The 17,805-nt window shown below is 33.1% G+C and overlaps 1 protein-coding gene across 3 annotated transcripts in view; it reads right to left on the bottom strand.

Moving 5' to 3' along the window:
* Positions 1–17,805, bottom strand: part of LOC138306304 (BTB/POZ domain-containing protein 6-like) — a 78,604-nt gene that overhangs the window by 51,854 nt on the left and 8,945 nt on the right. Inside the window, exon 5 of one of the 3 annotated variants that reach the window (XM_069246732.1) lies at positions 13,908–15,883. The exons of the other annotated variants lie outside the window; for them this stretch is intronic. Within the exon in view, the coding sequence (XP_069102833.1) occupies positions 15,653–15,883 (231 nt within the window). The 3' untranslated portion in view covers positions 13,908–15,652. Of the gene's footprint in view, positions 1–13,907; positions 15,884–17,805 lie in introns of those variants that run through there. 3 annotated transcript variants of the gene reach the window in all.

The raw sequence follows: 17,805 nt of genomic DNA, 5'->3' as shown, positions 1-17,805 counted from the left end.
AAAACAATCACGATCCAAAAAAATAATCATAAAAGTTGATTTATTTAATGCTTAATAGCCGTTTTTTAGACAAAACCTTAAATTCTCAAATTTGGAAATTCCGCTAAACACAAAATTTATCCTGAGTTTAATTTGATTAATTGAGATGATTTCTAGTTGATACACGTAACAGTATGGATATCAGACCATATGCCAATTGATAAGCAGAATTCAATTACTAGATCATTTCATCCTGGTCTGAAGATGAATTTTAGTGATGTTTTTAATATTCTAAAGACTGGTGGCCCAGTCTAACACATTACCAATAATCTTTCATTTTTCTAAAGTATTTTCAAGTATAACACTATTATGTTATACAATAAATAAACTAATGTTTTAATCAAATATTATGGCTTAATGTGAAAAAGGGGTACTTTGATAGAAAGACGTAATAAACACTCAGAAATAATAAAATATTAAGAAGTAATAAAAACAAAAGTATAAGTTTGCGTGGATTAAAGCAATCATTTTATGAAATGTCCTGCTGATGCACATACCAATAAAGAAATTTTATCATTTCACATTTTTTATAGAATAAAAGCTAGGCTCTACCATAACGGTAAACGTTGTAAATTCCGATAAAATGTAATTTGACAGTTATGAATGTGTGATTGAAGTCATATAAATGATGTCACTGTTCTATTTATATTACTTTGGTATTGTGCCAAAGATAATTGCAGAAGAGTTGTGTTCGGTTTGGAGATTCCGAGGGTACGTGGTTAAAACGGATCCACTGTAAAGACGGCCCCCAGTCAGAACGGCCCAGTTAAAACGGCCCCCAATTTATATATGTCATATATGTGTGTGAATGCATATGAAAGCGAGGTCTTTAACTATAAAAAATGTATAAACATGAAAAAAAGTGTTTGTTATTTATATGAAGTATATGTTTTCTCATTAAATATTTTTATTAATTAACATAATTAACCTATTCAAAATATGATAAATGTCTTTGCTAAATTGTTGCATTTAGTAATGTTTGAATAAATAAAAAAAAACCAGTTATAAATTGAAATTAAACATTTATTTTGATCGATATTTAATGGGACTAAATCGTTAAAAAATCATGTAATGAAAGATAAAAAAGAATTATAGAACTAAAAATAATTGTAAAAGTTGTGTACTTTGTGTTAATAACAATATTTAAAAGTTTGTATAACAATTTTGTTCAAAATGAAGAAAAACTGAAAATAAATAGAAACGACCTAGTCACTATTTCATATTATTATCTTTCGGCGAGTGTAAACAACCCCTATGTCCATGCGCGATGCGTGAACATTCAAAACATCCGATCGAAGGAAATCTCATCTGTCTAATGGATATATCTGCAATCGACTGAAAAAAACCCAACAAATTTATCGACTACAGGTTCCTGATTTATGTGTTAATCTAATAAACGTTGAAATGTATGCAGAAGTTTATAATAATAATAATAAGGAAAAATGGAGAAAAACTACGGTCAACCTAAACAGGAAAATATAGGCCCAGGGGGGTGCTGAGATCCAGTACACATTGCATAAAATGTAAAGGACAGGGACACTTGGCATCCGAATGTCAGAAGGGCTGGATCTGTAACTTTTGTGGACAGGAGGGTCATAGACAATTTGAATGTCCAGGCACTGTCGTAAGTACCGCTGATAACACATTACCAGATGGAACTGATGACTGTGAGGAGAGTGAGCGATCGGAACGGAACGGAAGTGACGTCAGAGAGAAGAGTGGACAGAAGGAGACGACAGAGAGTCGGGGACAAAAAAAGTATTCCAGCCGACGACCAGAGGAGCTTGAGTCAGGGGTCTATGGAGAGGTTTCTGACGAAAACCCCAGGGCGCGACAGGGATCGAAGTAATTCGAAAACCAGGACTCCGCCATCCACAGGAAAAGAAAAAAAAAAACCTAAAAAACACAAAATAATTTGCATGTTATCTCCATTAATGCACAGGGCTTAAGGGACAAAGGGAAAAGGCATAGATTATATGAATGGTTGAAGCATCAGAAATTTCAAATCGCGTTCCTTCAGGAAACGCATTTTTTACCAATGATATTAAAAATAAAGTGGAAATTGAAGTTACAAATTTCGCTAACAATTTCAATAGCTTTGGTAAGTCCAATTGTAGAGGTGTGTCTATTTTTATAAGCAAAAAGACCGATATCAGGGTTGTATCAGTTAGACAAGATATAGATGGACGCTTATTGATTATTAATATTGAACTGGCGGATAATTACTATACGCTAGTAAATGTGTATGCGCCAAATGACGAAAAATCACGAAATATATTTTTCAAAAATGTAAAGAAAATGGTCGATGAGTTCGCTCAAGGCTCTATTATTGCAGGGGGCGATTGTAATGAAGTTATTGATCACGCTGATAGAATTTTGAGATATAATAACAAAACTGTATTGAGAAAAACCTGCGGTTTTAGTCTGTTCTTAAAATTTAATAAGCTTATTGATATTTTGAGGATTAAGAACAAATTTAAAAGATAATTCACATGGCGTCGGAAGAGTACAGGTGAGGCTAGCCGTATAGATTATGTTTCTGATTTCAGAGAACCTGGGCAACATTGTCTCATGTGACATTCGTCCTGCTCAAATTAAGTATACTGACCATTTATATATAATTAGCGGTATCTCTTAAAATACAACATAATGCAAACGCCCAGGGTATGGGGATATGGAAATTAAATAACAGTTTATTACAGAAGCTGGTTATAAAACAATGATAAGAAAAGTGATAAAAGATTTAAAAGAAGAGCAGACCGTGTTAAAAAATGGCTCAGTTTTGGGATTACAGTAAAGTAAATATCAAACATAAGCCAATAGATTACTGCAGGAATAGAAGTAAAAGTGATTCAGTAAAGATACGGCACATGGAGAAACAGTTAGCTGATCTACAAATACAAAACGATCAGAGTCCAAATGAAACGCTGAAAGAAAGAATATCGGAATTAGGGAGAAACTTAGAATCTCTTTATGAGGAAAAAGCCAGAGGAGCACAGGTAAGATCAAGGGTAGCATGGGTGGAAAATGGGGAGAAAAATACGAAATATTTTTTAGGGATGGAAAGACAAAGGCAAACGAAAAATAAAATAACAAGTATCAGGCAGGATGATGATATTGTAAGTGACCCCCGAGAAAATATTAAAAGAAATTGAATTGTTTTATTCAAATATCTATAGCAGTCCATGTATTGATAAAAAGGAGATAACTACGTACGTTGAAAGCTGTGATGTTAATTATACGTTATCGGAACACGAAAAGTTATCATGTGAAGGTGAGTTGAAAATAGAGGAATGTACAGCCGCAGTGAAGAACTTTTGAAGTTGAACGAAGGTCCTGGTAGTGATGGTCTTACTGGTGAATTTTATAAAACTTTTTGGAATGACATCGCAAATATCGTTTTGGAGTCTCTAAATGACGGATTCAGGAAAGGTGAGTTAAGTAATACGCAGAAACTTGGAGTTGTAACTCTCATTTATAAGAAGAATGACCCAAAATTGCTACAAAATTGGAGACAATTACTCTGTTAAATCTAGATTATAAAATAGCGGCTTATGTATTGGCAACAAGACTTAAACCACAGATGCAACGCCTGGTAAGTACAGATCAAAACGGATAATATAAATAAAAAACAGATTTATTGGTTATAACATAAGACAAATTCAGGACATTATAGATTATTCCGAGAAATTTAATATTGATTCGTGTTTGCTCTTTTTAGATTTCACTAAAGCGTTTGATACGATAGAGTGGGATTTTATGTTTGGATGTTTAGATAAGTTTGGTTTGGGCCAATCTTTTATTAAATGGGTTAAGGTGTTATATACCAATATCAAAAGCTGTGTTAAAAATAATAACTGGTTAACCGGAAGTTACGTGGTGTCACGTGGTATCCGGCAAGGTTGCCCCCTCTCATGTTTGACCTTCGTCCTAGCAACGGAAATAATGGCTCAGAAATATGAAAACTGATGCAAACATTAGTGGTATCAAAATACGAAGTAGGAAAATAATAATCTCTCAACTAGCCGACGACACTACGTTATTTCTGATGTATAGAGACATCAATAGAGCATTAGATATTGTTGAACAGTTTGGGAAAGTATCTGGTTTAAAATTAAACAAATCTAAAACGGAGGGGTTATACTTCGGTTGTAACAAAAATAAAAATAACTACCTGTATGGGTATAAAACTGGGTTAAGCAAATCAAGTCTTTAGGTATATACTTTGGTACAAACTTAAAGGTATGTTCAAATCTTAATTGGGCAGACAAAATAACAAGTATTGATGCCCTAATTAAAAATTGGAAAAAAAGAAAACTGTCCATGTTAGGAAAATCTGTTGTGGTGCAGTCTTTATTGATACCACAAATTACGTACTTAGCAAGTGTCCAATATATAAGTAACGATCAAATTAAGGAAATTGAAAGGAAGATTTATCGATTTATTTGGAACGATGGACCAGAGCGTGTTAAACGTAGTGTAATGATTGGTGATAAATCGGAAGGTGGTCTATTTATTCGGGATGTTGAATCCAATATTGATGTTTTAATTCAAATGTTTCCGGAACACACTATACGCAATCCTCCAAAAAAACTATGTTCCAAAATTTTACATCAATATATTGCAATCGTGGTTGAAACTCAGGGAAAGTAATAAACCATTTGTTGATTATAATTATCGAGATATTTGTAAGGAGGTCATTTGGGGAAACAAATACATCAAAATTAATGGAAGTTCCCTTATCTACAATACATGGATTGAATCTACCTAATCTTCATTAATGATATAATTGGTAATGACGGAATAGATGAATTGAAAATTTATCGACAATTAAAAGAAACAAGAAATTGGATAAGTGAGGTAATTCGGGTAAAGAAAGCTATTCCGAAAGAATGGAAAGATAAGCTGAAATGAGATAACGCACGTACGACTGTACAAACATGTTATGATTTTCTGGTGTTTGATAAAGGTGTTGGTGTTAAATTGCAAATGTGAATAATAAATTTCTTTATTCTACTTTTATTAGAAAAAGAAATCTCTTTCGTACTGTAGAGGTATGTGGGAAGGTATTTTTCAGCTAGAAAATACTGGTTCGATTTATCATGGTTTATTTGAATTTATCAATAATAACATCATAGAGAATGATGAAAAAATATACAAATGGAAATTATTTAATAATATCCTTCCAAATGGAATTTTGCTTAAAGATGGAATATCATTCAGGATGATACATGTTTGATATGTAAAATTAAGGATGATTATTAACACTATTTTATTGAATGTCGATGTGTAGATGCTTTGTGGAATTTAATTCATATATTTTTAGAAAAATATATCGCTACAATGTACAATTAAGGAAAATGATGTTCATTGTTATAGGTTATAAGATTGCTGATCAGAATTACAGCGAAATTTAATGTTCTTTTGTCCTTAATTGGCTATACAATATACAAACATTATCATATTTCTAACGGAAGAGTTGACAATTGTTCTATTGTTTCCTTATTCAAAATATATCTCGATAGAAAGTTACTGTTACAACGATACAGAGATATGAAATTATTAAAGAATATGTCCAATGTACTGAAATGCCCAAGAACAAAATACTTAAAACATTGTGCAATGATGAATAAACCTTGGGCTCGGAGCGCTTCGCGCTTAAAATGTAATCCATACAGTTTAATGTATAGATTTATAAAATGTAAAAGATGGTGGTCGAGATAAGATCGTAGTTGTTGATAAGAGATAGTTGTAAAGGAGAGAAGGTGGTTGAGGTGAAACAGTAAAGATGAGACGAGATAGTGGTAAACGTGAGATATCGGTTAAGACGAGATGAGGGTAGAAGTGAGAGGCTGTTGAGACGAGATGGTGCATGGTAGAAGTGAGATAGCGGTAGAAGTGAGATAGCGGTAGAGACGAGATGGTGGTAGAAGTGATATGGCGGTAGAAGTGAGATAGCGGTTGAGACGAGATGGTGGAGTGATATATGGCGGCTGAGACGGGTGAAGACGATTCTTGATGTGGGTGGAGAGACATAAATAATATATAATGATGTCTGTATTAAAAAGGTTTACATATATCTATATTTTATGTAAATTTGTAAAACTACGTGTAACAGAACGTTTGGATGGCAGTGTATATTTGCATTGACTTCTTCAGGGCATTGTGTACAACCATTAAGTGAGAGAATTATGTAAGTGGTTATTTTCATATATTTTCTAGGTATCGATTACTATTCGTCTTTCATTAATAAAGCGTGAACTTTCGAAAACGGTTTCTTGTTAGTATCCGCACTCGCAATTTGGAAAATCTAATATATGATCATTGAATAACTCTTAGATAAGATTGCTAGCATTATTTGGTCAGATTTGGTAGAAAAGCATGTTTATTTTTAGGTCCATAATTTTGAAAAGTCATAGTTACTTTACATTCCTTATTGTTCTATTTATTCATTTCAAGGAGATAGCGCTTTAAATTGTTGGATGCATGTTTTGTGTCTGTTTTGTTTGTGATGCTTTCAAATTGCATTCTATTGACGTATTGACGTAGGCCTACTGTGCACTAGAAATGTCGAAATTATTGTTGATTTACCGGTATGAATTAGACCTATTTAGTTCTTTTGCTGCAGGTTCTTTATACAGTGTGTTTGCAGATTCCGGAAAGAAATACAGAGATAAATAAGAACTTTAGGCATAGGCCACTCCTGGATGATTTCAAAAGCGGCGATTGTTTGTATAGTTCGCCGACATGATTTCAAATTGTTGATAATATAAGTAGTAAACAAAGACCTAATGAAACCATTCAATAGTCATGGATGCGATGAATTCGTTATATAGTCAGTTACTGACCCCCTATAAAGGCATAGTTGGTCAGTAAGAAGTTCGGAGGCTCGGGCAACGCCCTCGCCTTCTATAAATCTTACTGACCCGCTATGCCTTTATAGTGGGTCAGTAACTGACTATAACTAATATTGTATGACCAATATTTTATACATTTTATATATGTAGGTTCAAGTTCATTGTATTGTGTTACCTATAAACATTTATTCTTTGCCCATGTTTATAATATGTAAATATATTGCTCAATGCAATATGATACATCTATGATTTATATATTTTTTCTGGTATATCATGGCACCACATGAACTTTATTCTTGCATCCGTTACATTTTACAAAGTAAGGTCACTGTGACATATTTTTGACACTAAGTTATATATTCCAATTTAATTTATTTTCAACAAATTGATGTTTTATAGTTTATGAAAAATCATTCAAAAATATCATTCGGTTCCAGCAAACCTGGGCAAAACAGAAAAATTGACCCTCCTGTTAAACCACAAGGGACTCTGACCTGACCTGATCTAAATCATATGTCATAACACGATGTCCTAACTCCCGGGTATCTGTAAACACAAAATCATACTTATCGGTCTTGGCCGTCAAAATTTATTTTCATTTTCCCATGACCTTGACTAGATCAACATCAGTCTTCGCACACGAAAATACCATAAACCTATTTAACTAGGCGTACGTGTAGTTCTTACTAAATCTAATCTGTGGTTTCATAAAAATATCAAATAAATATCACCTACAAATTTGTCAACTTTGAAAACGCCAAACGGATTTATTTTGTTTATTTGCACTTTCATTTTGAAGCTTAAGTATTAATATTTTTGTTCATGTCGTTAGCAAAGAAGTTGGACATCGCAGTTCATTCAATTTCTATAATTTCTACGCAATTAACCATGGCTTGAAATCTACCAAATAAATTCACTCCTATCCTTAAATTCTTTTAATTTTGGATTTTTAGTTACGTATTTTAACTTTTCTTAATAATAGCACAGCTATTGCCTATGCGTATTGCATTAGACCGTTCCATATATTAACATTTCTTTTGACAAAGTCCCAAACCTACAGCGATTATCAGTATTACAATGCATGACGTACAAGTATGCATTGTTTAAAAATACAATTGATATGATCCATCGACTTAACGTTCGTCGAACAAGCACATGTATCATTTTGTGATATCTTTTTGAAACGTGTTTACTATAGCATGAGGAACCTGTTAAAATATATTGTAGCGTCATCTTAAGAACAAAGGCCGTTTAAAGATGCTCCATCGCTGACAAATTATATTTTTTTCACTATCAAAAACAACAGCAGACGCTTTAGTATTTTTCTTCAGTTACAAAAGTTACTTACTTTACACCCATTGAAAAGTTTGAACTTCTAATTTTACTTTAAGTTAAAACTATGAAAATTAGTTATTTGCATCCCAAAAAAAAATTGGTGACACTATATCCTATATGGAATGAAGTACAGATTACTCATGCACCAAAGGCGACAAAATCAATTATTTTATATTATTTTTGGTGTTAATTAGACATATACATACACGATTAAACGCCAATTATTATTCAAATGATGAATATCATTTATACTCTGTCGGCGGTGGAGCATCTTTAAAGTAAATACATAACTCAATATAACTGTTAGTAAACAAAGGTCGCTTAAATATATGTCATGATACTCATGTACAAATACGTTGGTCTCTTAGGTAATCTCCATCCACCCCTAACTCTGCAACCCGACACACACATACACAAAGGTCAGATTTGTATTTCATCGAATTCTTAGTCGCCCAAATAATGGATATACGTAGATGGGTATAAATTAATCTTAGTACACATTACATGTATTAAATCATCAATCATACAACCATGTTTTACAACGATTCTCTGAACAGGCCAGATAGTTCAGGCCAAAAAAACTGAATTATTATAGATACCTTCAAACTCCCTCACTGGCGTACACGGAAGTCACAAAACCGAATGTAGGATTACAGGAATCAATCAATATAACCGACCTACGTATCATAATATAACAGCTAGCAATTACCCATACACACACTAAGGTACATTTAAATCTAAAGGAAAATTACCCATACACACACTAAGGTACATTTAAATATAAAGCAGGTCATTATGAAAGTTCATAGTCGAATGAGTTTGACAGACTATTATTTTTTTATAGTTGCATCCATTCCTTTAAGGTTTTGATATCAAACCATATCTATGAGAATGTGATTTATGGGAATAAACTTTCTAATAAATACTATTTAAAGGTTTCCATAGCGATTTATTCCTCTCCCCTAATATCGAAAATGCAATTCCGCGAATCCAATCCGGATGTTTATGTTACACTCCATTTATTCACCCCTGTTTCAAAGGGCGTTATTCAACTTTGAACCCGAAATCGTCTTTCAATATATCTGCAATGAAATGAATACTGTGTATATAAGTTAAGGATATATTTTTTGCTGTTGTTTATTGATGCTCCTAGATATCCTGAATGAAAACGTATCGTATTTTAACTATTCAATTAAGTGTCGACTTTATAGACAACGGAATGATGCATATTGTATACCTTTACAGGGACCAAACGTTTCAATAATCAAATATAAAAAAAAAACACTTGTATAAACAAGTTGTGAGATTAATTGGGGGAAATGTTGACTGCTGAGAATTTTTGTATAGATATATTTTTTCTTGCATCATTATACATTCGTATGTTATTATGAATAAGATATTATAAGTCTCATGTACAGAGAGTCCCGAGGGGTTCCGATTGCACAATGAGTGTAACCATGAACAAAAAACGATATAAATCAAGGCATTCCACAACCAATAATGTAAACATCAGTTTGTATATAATTGTTTGTAAACTTCCTGATTACATATACATGTATAGCTGGATTGTTATAACACCATGTTTTAGTAATCAAAGGAACAAGGGTTGTATTTAACTGCTCCGTCCTCTACCGGACAAAGGGAAATAATCTAAAACACATATCATAGCGTTGTAACATAATAAAAGACCTGGTGATTGTAAAGATGATACCTTTAAAGATAGGATATATAATTAACATGAATATAAGATTACCTTCAAACTCCGTCACTGGCGTCCTCTCAAAACCGAAAGTAGGATTACAGGAATTTCTGAATCAATCAGTATAACTACCGTAGGTGTATATGATATAACGGGTGACATTTACACAATACCTGTACGTCTGAGCAGTTCATTTTTACACCGCAGGGTTGACTTTTAAATGAATATTTGTTATGTGACTATATGTGGCGTAGGTTTCACATTCCTCAAAACCGAATATACGACTTGAATTCTACAGGATACATTACTGTGTACAATCAGTCCGGTGCCCATCGAGTTTCTCATTCGTTAATATAGATAACAAAATAAGGAATAATTAACATACATGTATATTTACACTTGCTAGGCTTGTTCACTATACGCAAGTACTAGCCGATTTTGTTTACCATAACTGCATGGTAACATTGAACTTGCGTTAAAAATGTTCTATGCAACGTAAAGGGGCTACTTTTTTTAAAAGAAACACATGGCTTTGTTTACATTTTGACGTAACATTACGTGTATATTGCTGTTTTTCATAGAATTTGGGGAAAATGTAAACAATACATATATATTTACACTTGCTATGCTTGGTCACTATACGCTAATACTAGCCGATTTTGTTTACCATAACTGCATGGTAACATTGAACTTTGAACTTGCGTATGAAAATGTTCTATGCAACGTAAAAGGACTACTTTTTTTAAACAAACACATGGTTTTGTTTACATTTTGATGCAACATTACGTGTATATTGTTGTTTTTCATAGAATTTTGGAAAAATGTAAACAATATATACATGTTTTATATTTATATATGATTCAAACAATTTTTAAAGTAACAATTGTATAAAGAAACGGAAAAATATCCCGACCGGGGCGACGTGCTTTCATTTTTGTTAAAAATGATGGGTGTCAAATGTTAACATTACCTCTGTGTCTGTGTTCGTCCTGCGATCGAGTCTTTGGGGTGGACGGGCGTGAGAACTTCTGATAGAGGTCAGATATAAACATATCCTCTTGTCTTTGTTCTTTGAGAATTTAATCATGTGTATTATACAACATGCACCGCTAGTAATCCACGTGTTGACAGTTACGCGTCACCACAAATACATTGTATCCATCGAACACACGTGAAGTTGTTCCATCTTTAGCCTAGATGGCGATGGATATAAGCGTAGATTATATAATCACATGGCCCCGAAGGATGTAATATCGTCAAGTCAGACGACAATCTCAAACAAATTTAGCTACTTGAACACTGGTGTTTTGACAACTTTGGAGAACTCCACTGTGTAAGCGTGCGTCAGCCTCGCCTCGCTGCACAATAACGGTCACCGAGTTCACACATGTGGCCGAGAACAAATACTTTATGTTATTACGCTATATATGAACATTTTGCAAAATTTAATACCTACTTAAAGTTCTGATCTGATTAAATAATATTATCTCTGAAATTTACTTTGTTTGTCATGTTTATTCTACACTAAAATATTGAACTTTTTTGTCGTCGCGGATGAATGATTCTACCTTACGTGCAGCGTCATCATTCGCTGTTCAATTGAGTAAGCTTCTCCCACTTTTGACCGACTTTTATTGAATAATTACGTCTCTTTCAAATGACGATTTTATTGCATAAAATATAAATAAAAAGTCGTGTGAGTGTTAATATAGGGATTGGATTTCGTTTTTATGTTAACCATGCTTGTATGGAGCAATTCCTATAAGAATATATTCAATATGGGGCGCTAACGCGCCCCATCGAATATATTCTTAGAGGAATTGCTCCATACAAGCATGGTTAACATAAAAACGAAATCCAGTCCCTATATGTTTTATATTTATATACGATACAAACATTTTTGAAATGAACAATTGTATAAAGAAACGGGAAAAAATATCCCGACCGGGGCGATTTTTGTTAAAAATGATGGATGTCAAATGTAAACATTACCTCTGTGTCTGTGTCCTACGATCGAGTCTTTGGGGTTGACGGGTGTGAGACCCTCTGACAGAGCTAGGTCAGTTATAAACATATTCTCTTGTATTTGTTCTTGGAGAATTTAATCATGTGTATTATAAAACATGCACCGCTAGTAATCCACGTGTTGACAGTTACGCGTCACCACAAATACAGTACATTGTATCCATCGAACACAAGTGAATTTGTTTCATCTATGCGATGGCGATATGGATCTAAGCGTAGATTATATATAATCACATGGCCCCGAAGGATGTAATATCGTCAAGTCAGACGACAATCTCAAACAAATTTAGCTACTTGAACACTGGTGTTTTGACAACTTTGGAGAACTCCACTGTGTAAGCGTGCGTCAGCCTCGCCTCGCTGCACAATAACGGTCACCGAGTTCACACATGTGGCCGAGAACAAATACTTTATGTTATTACGCTATATATGAACATTTTGCAAAATTTAATACCTACTTAAAGTTCTGATCTGATTAAATAATATTATCTCTGAAATTTACTTTGTTTGTCATGTTTATTCTACACTAAAATATTGAACTTTTTTGTCGTCGCGGATGAATGATTCTACCTTACGTGCAGCGTCATCATTCGCTGTTCAATTGAGTAAGCTTCTCCCACTTTTGACCGACTTTTATTGAATAATTACGTCTCTTTCAAATAACGATTTTATTGCATAAAATATAAATAAAAAGTCGTGTGAGTGTTAATATAGGGATTGGATTTCGTTTTTATGTTAACCATGCTTGTATGGAGCAATTCCTATAAGAATATATTCAATATGGGGCGCTAACGCGCCCCATCGAATATATTCTTAGAGGAATTGCTCCATACAAGCATGGTTAACATAAAAACGAAATCCAGTCCCTATATGTTTTATATTTATATACGATACAAACATTTTTGAAATGAACAATTGTATAAAGAAACGGGAAAAAATATCCCGACCGGGGCGATTTTTGTTAAAAATGATGGATGTCAAATGTAAACATTACCTCTGTGTCTGTGTCCTACGATCGAGTCTTTGGGGTTGACGGGTGTGAGACCCTCTGACAGAGCTAGGTCAGTTATAAACATATTCTCTTGTATTTGTTCTTGGAGAATTTAATCATGTGTATTATAAAACATGCACCGCTAGTAATCCACGTGTTGACAGTTACGCGTCACCACAAATACAGTACATTGTATCCATCGAACACAAGTGAATTTGTTTCATCTATCGATGGCGATATGGATCTAAGCGTAGATTATATAATCACATGGCTTCGAAGGATGTAATATCGTCAAGTCAGACGACAATCTCAAACAAATTTAGCTACTTGAACATCGGTGTTTTGACAACTTCGGAAAACTCCAGTGTGTAAGCGTGCGTCAGCCTCGCCTCGCTGCACAATAACGGTCACCGAGTTCACACATGTGGCCGAGTACAAATACTTTGTTATTACGCTATATATTAACTTTTAGCAAAATTGAATACCTATTCAAAGTTCTGATATGATTAAATAAAATTATCTCTGAAATTTACTTTGTTTGTCATGTTTATTTTACACTAAAATATTGATTTTTTTTCGTCGCGGATGAATAATTCTATCTTACGTGAAGAGTCATCATTCGCTGTTCAATTGAGTAAGCTCCTCCCACTTCTGACCGACTTTTATTGAATAATTACGTCACTTTCAAATGACGATTTTATTGCATAAAATATAAATAAAAAGTCGTGTGAGTGTAAATATACGGATTTGATTTCGTTTTTATGTTAACCATGCTTGTATGGAGCAATTCCTCTAAGAATATATTCAATATGGGACGCGGCGCCCCATATTGAATATATTCATAGAGGAATTGCTCCATACAAACATGGTTAACATAAAAACGGAATCCAATCCCTATATATCAAAAAAACATTGCTCAAACATGTCTGTGATGGCATTCTATTAACAATGAAATACTTGGTCAATATTACACGCAGTGCACTTTATTAATACGTAGTCATAGATGACGAAAATGAAGGATGAATGTATTTTACTTAACTAATTGATACAACGCAATACATGTTCTGTTATGGCTAATTATTTTTTACACTTTCGTTATATGAAATGTATACATGTAATTAACAAAGTTTTAACATTGAGTATACATGTGTGTGTACTCGCACATCTATCCTGCTATAATAAAAACCATTAGAACAACTGGAATATATATTTTATATTTACATTCACTTGCAACTTTATAAACTAACCAAGGCAAAGTGAAGTCTACGGTGGCATAACTGACACCCAAAATGAGACCATTATGAGGTCACTAATGTTGACATGGTGACGTCAACTGATCACCGTCAAAATGGCTGTTCCATCGTTAGGATTAAATCGCCGTTGATGAACAGTTTTCCAAGTCTATCTTAATGTTAATGTAAAACCCCCAAAATGAGTTAATAATGTAAATTTAAGTATTAAACTATCTTCCTATATCATCTATGTTCTATATAGAGCTTTGCAGACAATCAGCTCTTGGATGTCTTTTTTTAGAAACGTCATATTTTTACCGAAATAGTACACCCACTTCGGGTTCTGTTACACCAAAAATATTTTGGAACTATTGAAACATCATGTCAACAAATGATAATGCAAATTTAAGAAAATCTTAAACCTGCAAAGTCTTCATCTAAGCACCAAATTATTGGAAGGTCTATTTTTAGAAACATCAGCCAAAAACTACAATTTTACTCGCAATTAACAGTTAATTAGGAAAACAATTTTATTTTTTTATCAAACATGAACATGCAGCATCTAAAGTTCAAAATAATTTTTATTGATAGATGCAGTGAAATAACAGATTCGGTTACCTCAATAATGAAATGTAAGATTATTGATGAGTCATGTTTTAACAAAATCTACTGCAATGAATCCCCTACCAATACATCTTTGTACATAATAGTAAATGACTGCAGTGAACATTTCAGAAATATCTGCAATCGAGGACATTGTCATTTAAAATCTGAAGTCATTTATCAATTTCCACAAAACATCAGCTATATACCGAATAAAAACTATAGCTACACCATATTCACATCCTTCAAATTAAGCGCACCCACCCCCTAATATTATACTTATAGCGGAGTGGCACAATTTTACAGACTGGTTGTGTTATATGCGAGTAACAACTGCCTTCAAACATATCAAAAGACATGCTTTACTTTCTCAACCAGGTGTGTTCTAAAATACAGCATCCGTTATAGTTATTTGTATTTAGACAACTAAGAAGATATGACGTACCGGCCAGTATGTCCTTAATATCCCAACACATTATGTACGGTTTATATAAAGATAGTGTTACACAATAAGTCAACATTTTATGTGTGATGACTAGTACGATGGTAACACTATCACTTCATCAGAACAATGACCAGGAAACATATTAAAACGCATTTTTTGTATTGATTATTTCAAGTAATAAGTTGAACCTCGCTAGCTCGAACTCTCTTAACTCGCAGTCATTTTCAGTCCCCGTCACTTGTGGTGTAGAGAAGCGAATAAAAGCAGCCCAGATCAGAATGATAACATTTCGTTCGAAGTATTTTGCAGATGAACTCTTCAATTGCCATCATAATTGCTTTTAGGTTGAGGTCAAAATTGCTGTGAATATTTGAAAATGATTACGTAATCAACTTCTCAGCATCTTTCATGTCGCCATTGTTCGTTCTACCGGTACAAATTTCCCATTCGGTACCCGTTGCGCCTTGCCTTGGTATTGAAGGAGGTGGAAACGTTTTTCTTGTTTTTACGGATGAACATGAGAATATCAACAACTTCATCATTTGTAAGTACATCATCGACACAGACTTGGTCCAGGAAGAACGTCTGATCCATTATCGGGAACCGAATCGTAAACAGGATATCGCCGAGAACTCTCCGTTTGTTATTGCCTGTAACCTTCAAAATAGTAAACATACCTATTTTAAAGCAATTGTCATATACCATAGCATATTTAAACTATTTGGCTAAAAGCAACCACAGTATGACTTAAAAGACGTATATCGTTTTATATCGCTTAGAAATCGTACATGTACAAACCAAGATTGGTACCTAGATATAACGTGACGCCACCCAAATTGGAACACTTTTTGAAGATAATTGTAAACATTTTCTAGAGTGTGCTTGAATCCAGAGTTTCTCTTGACATCTCACAAAATTGTCCAAATGGTCCAAACATATTAATAATATTTATACCCAGGCCTCTAAAAGACTAACTATTTTAAGATTACTAAAACATAATGTAGATAGAAAGAGCCTTTTAAAAATTTATACATCCCTTATAAGACCTGTTTTAGAATATGGTGATGTCATTTGGGATAATTGTACAAACCAAGATAAAGACTTATTAGAATCTGTACAGATAGAAGCAATAAGAATTATAACAGGCCTGAGAAGAGGAACATCTCAACTTTATGCTGAAGTTGGACTTGATTCACTTGCATTCAGACGAAAACTACAAAAATCAATATTGATGTTTAAAATTGTAAATAATGAATCCCCTAGATATCTTACTAATTTGATTGATCCATTCTTTAATGATAATAATAATACTCCTTACACATTAAGGAATAATCGCCTGTTTAATCCCCCCCCCCCCCCTCTGTAGAACTGAATTATACTCCAACAGCTTTATTCCCTCAATGCTAAGAGAATTTAATCAAACAGATATAGAACTCATATTTAATAATTCATTAGAACAATTTAAAAAAAGTATCAAAATTGATAATGATATTCCTACTACAGAAATTTCTAATATTTTTAAATATCATGGCGACCGTAAATATAACATTATTCTGTGCCAGCTACGAAACCAAGCAAGTAATTTAAACTCTGATCTTTATCATGATCATTTAAGAGAATCTCCAGCCTGTTCCTGTTATTATACCAATGAAAATTCATATCACTTTTTCTTTGACTGTAGGCACTTCTATGAACAGAGAGCAGTTCTTATACAGGGAATAAATAACTTAGGTTTACCAGATAATCATAATCATTTAAACATTGAAACACTATTAAATGGATGTAAATTTTGCAATAATGATATTAACAAAGATATTTTACAATGCGTGACTGAATATATATGCCATACTAAAAGATTTGATTTCTGATAAACATATTTTATATACATGTACCATAGCCCTCTGCATATATAAGCAAACAAAAACAAGTAACAAGTACCCATATCTAAATATCTAATTACTTGATAGTCAAAATACTATCTAGCAGTGCAATTAAACATCTAAACTATTGTATATGTTAATATTTATTTCTAATTTACTCTAAACTATCCTGGCTGGATGGATACTGAATACTGTTTATTGAATATTGAGAATCTTTTATACTATAATAATTATCTAATTGAATAATCAAACTGTACATATTAGAACCATAAATGTTGGTTAACTCCAATTGTTTAAAAAATTGCATTCAATCTCCTACAATTTTTTTTTCATATTCAATTGAAGACAAAATGCTCATTCGTTGTCAGACTTTCATACATATATTCCAAAGGGATGGGTCATTGTGCATAAGCACAGGGACTTTTTGGCCTAATATCTCATGGTGTGTATGTATGTTAGTCTGTCAATAAATGAGCATGATTCTTATCCCTATCCAAAAACTATAATCACTAGGATTATGAAATCCAAATAACTAAACTTGTTCTGAAACATTTTCTACTAAAAATAAAATTGGAGTTATCCCCCTTTAATTAGTACTTAGTAACATTATTATCACTATACTGTAACTAACTCAATTTATTTTTATATATAAATATATGTATTAATTAATTGCAGAATGAATTCATGTTTATACTTTAA

Source organism: Argopecten irradians, chromosome 13, assembly GCF_041381155.1.
Source record: "Argopecten irradians isolate NY chromosome 13, Ai_NY, whole genome shotgun sequence".
NCBI classification, from domain to species: Eukaryota; Metazoa; Mollusca; class Bivalvia; order Pectinida; family Pectinidae; genus Argopecten; species Argopecten irradians.
The sequence above is the reverse complement of the archived record's forward strand: the minus strand, read 5'-3'. Positions and strand labels throughout refer to the sequence as shown.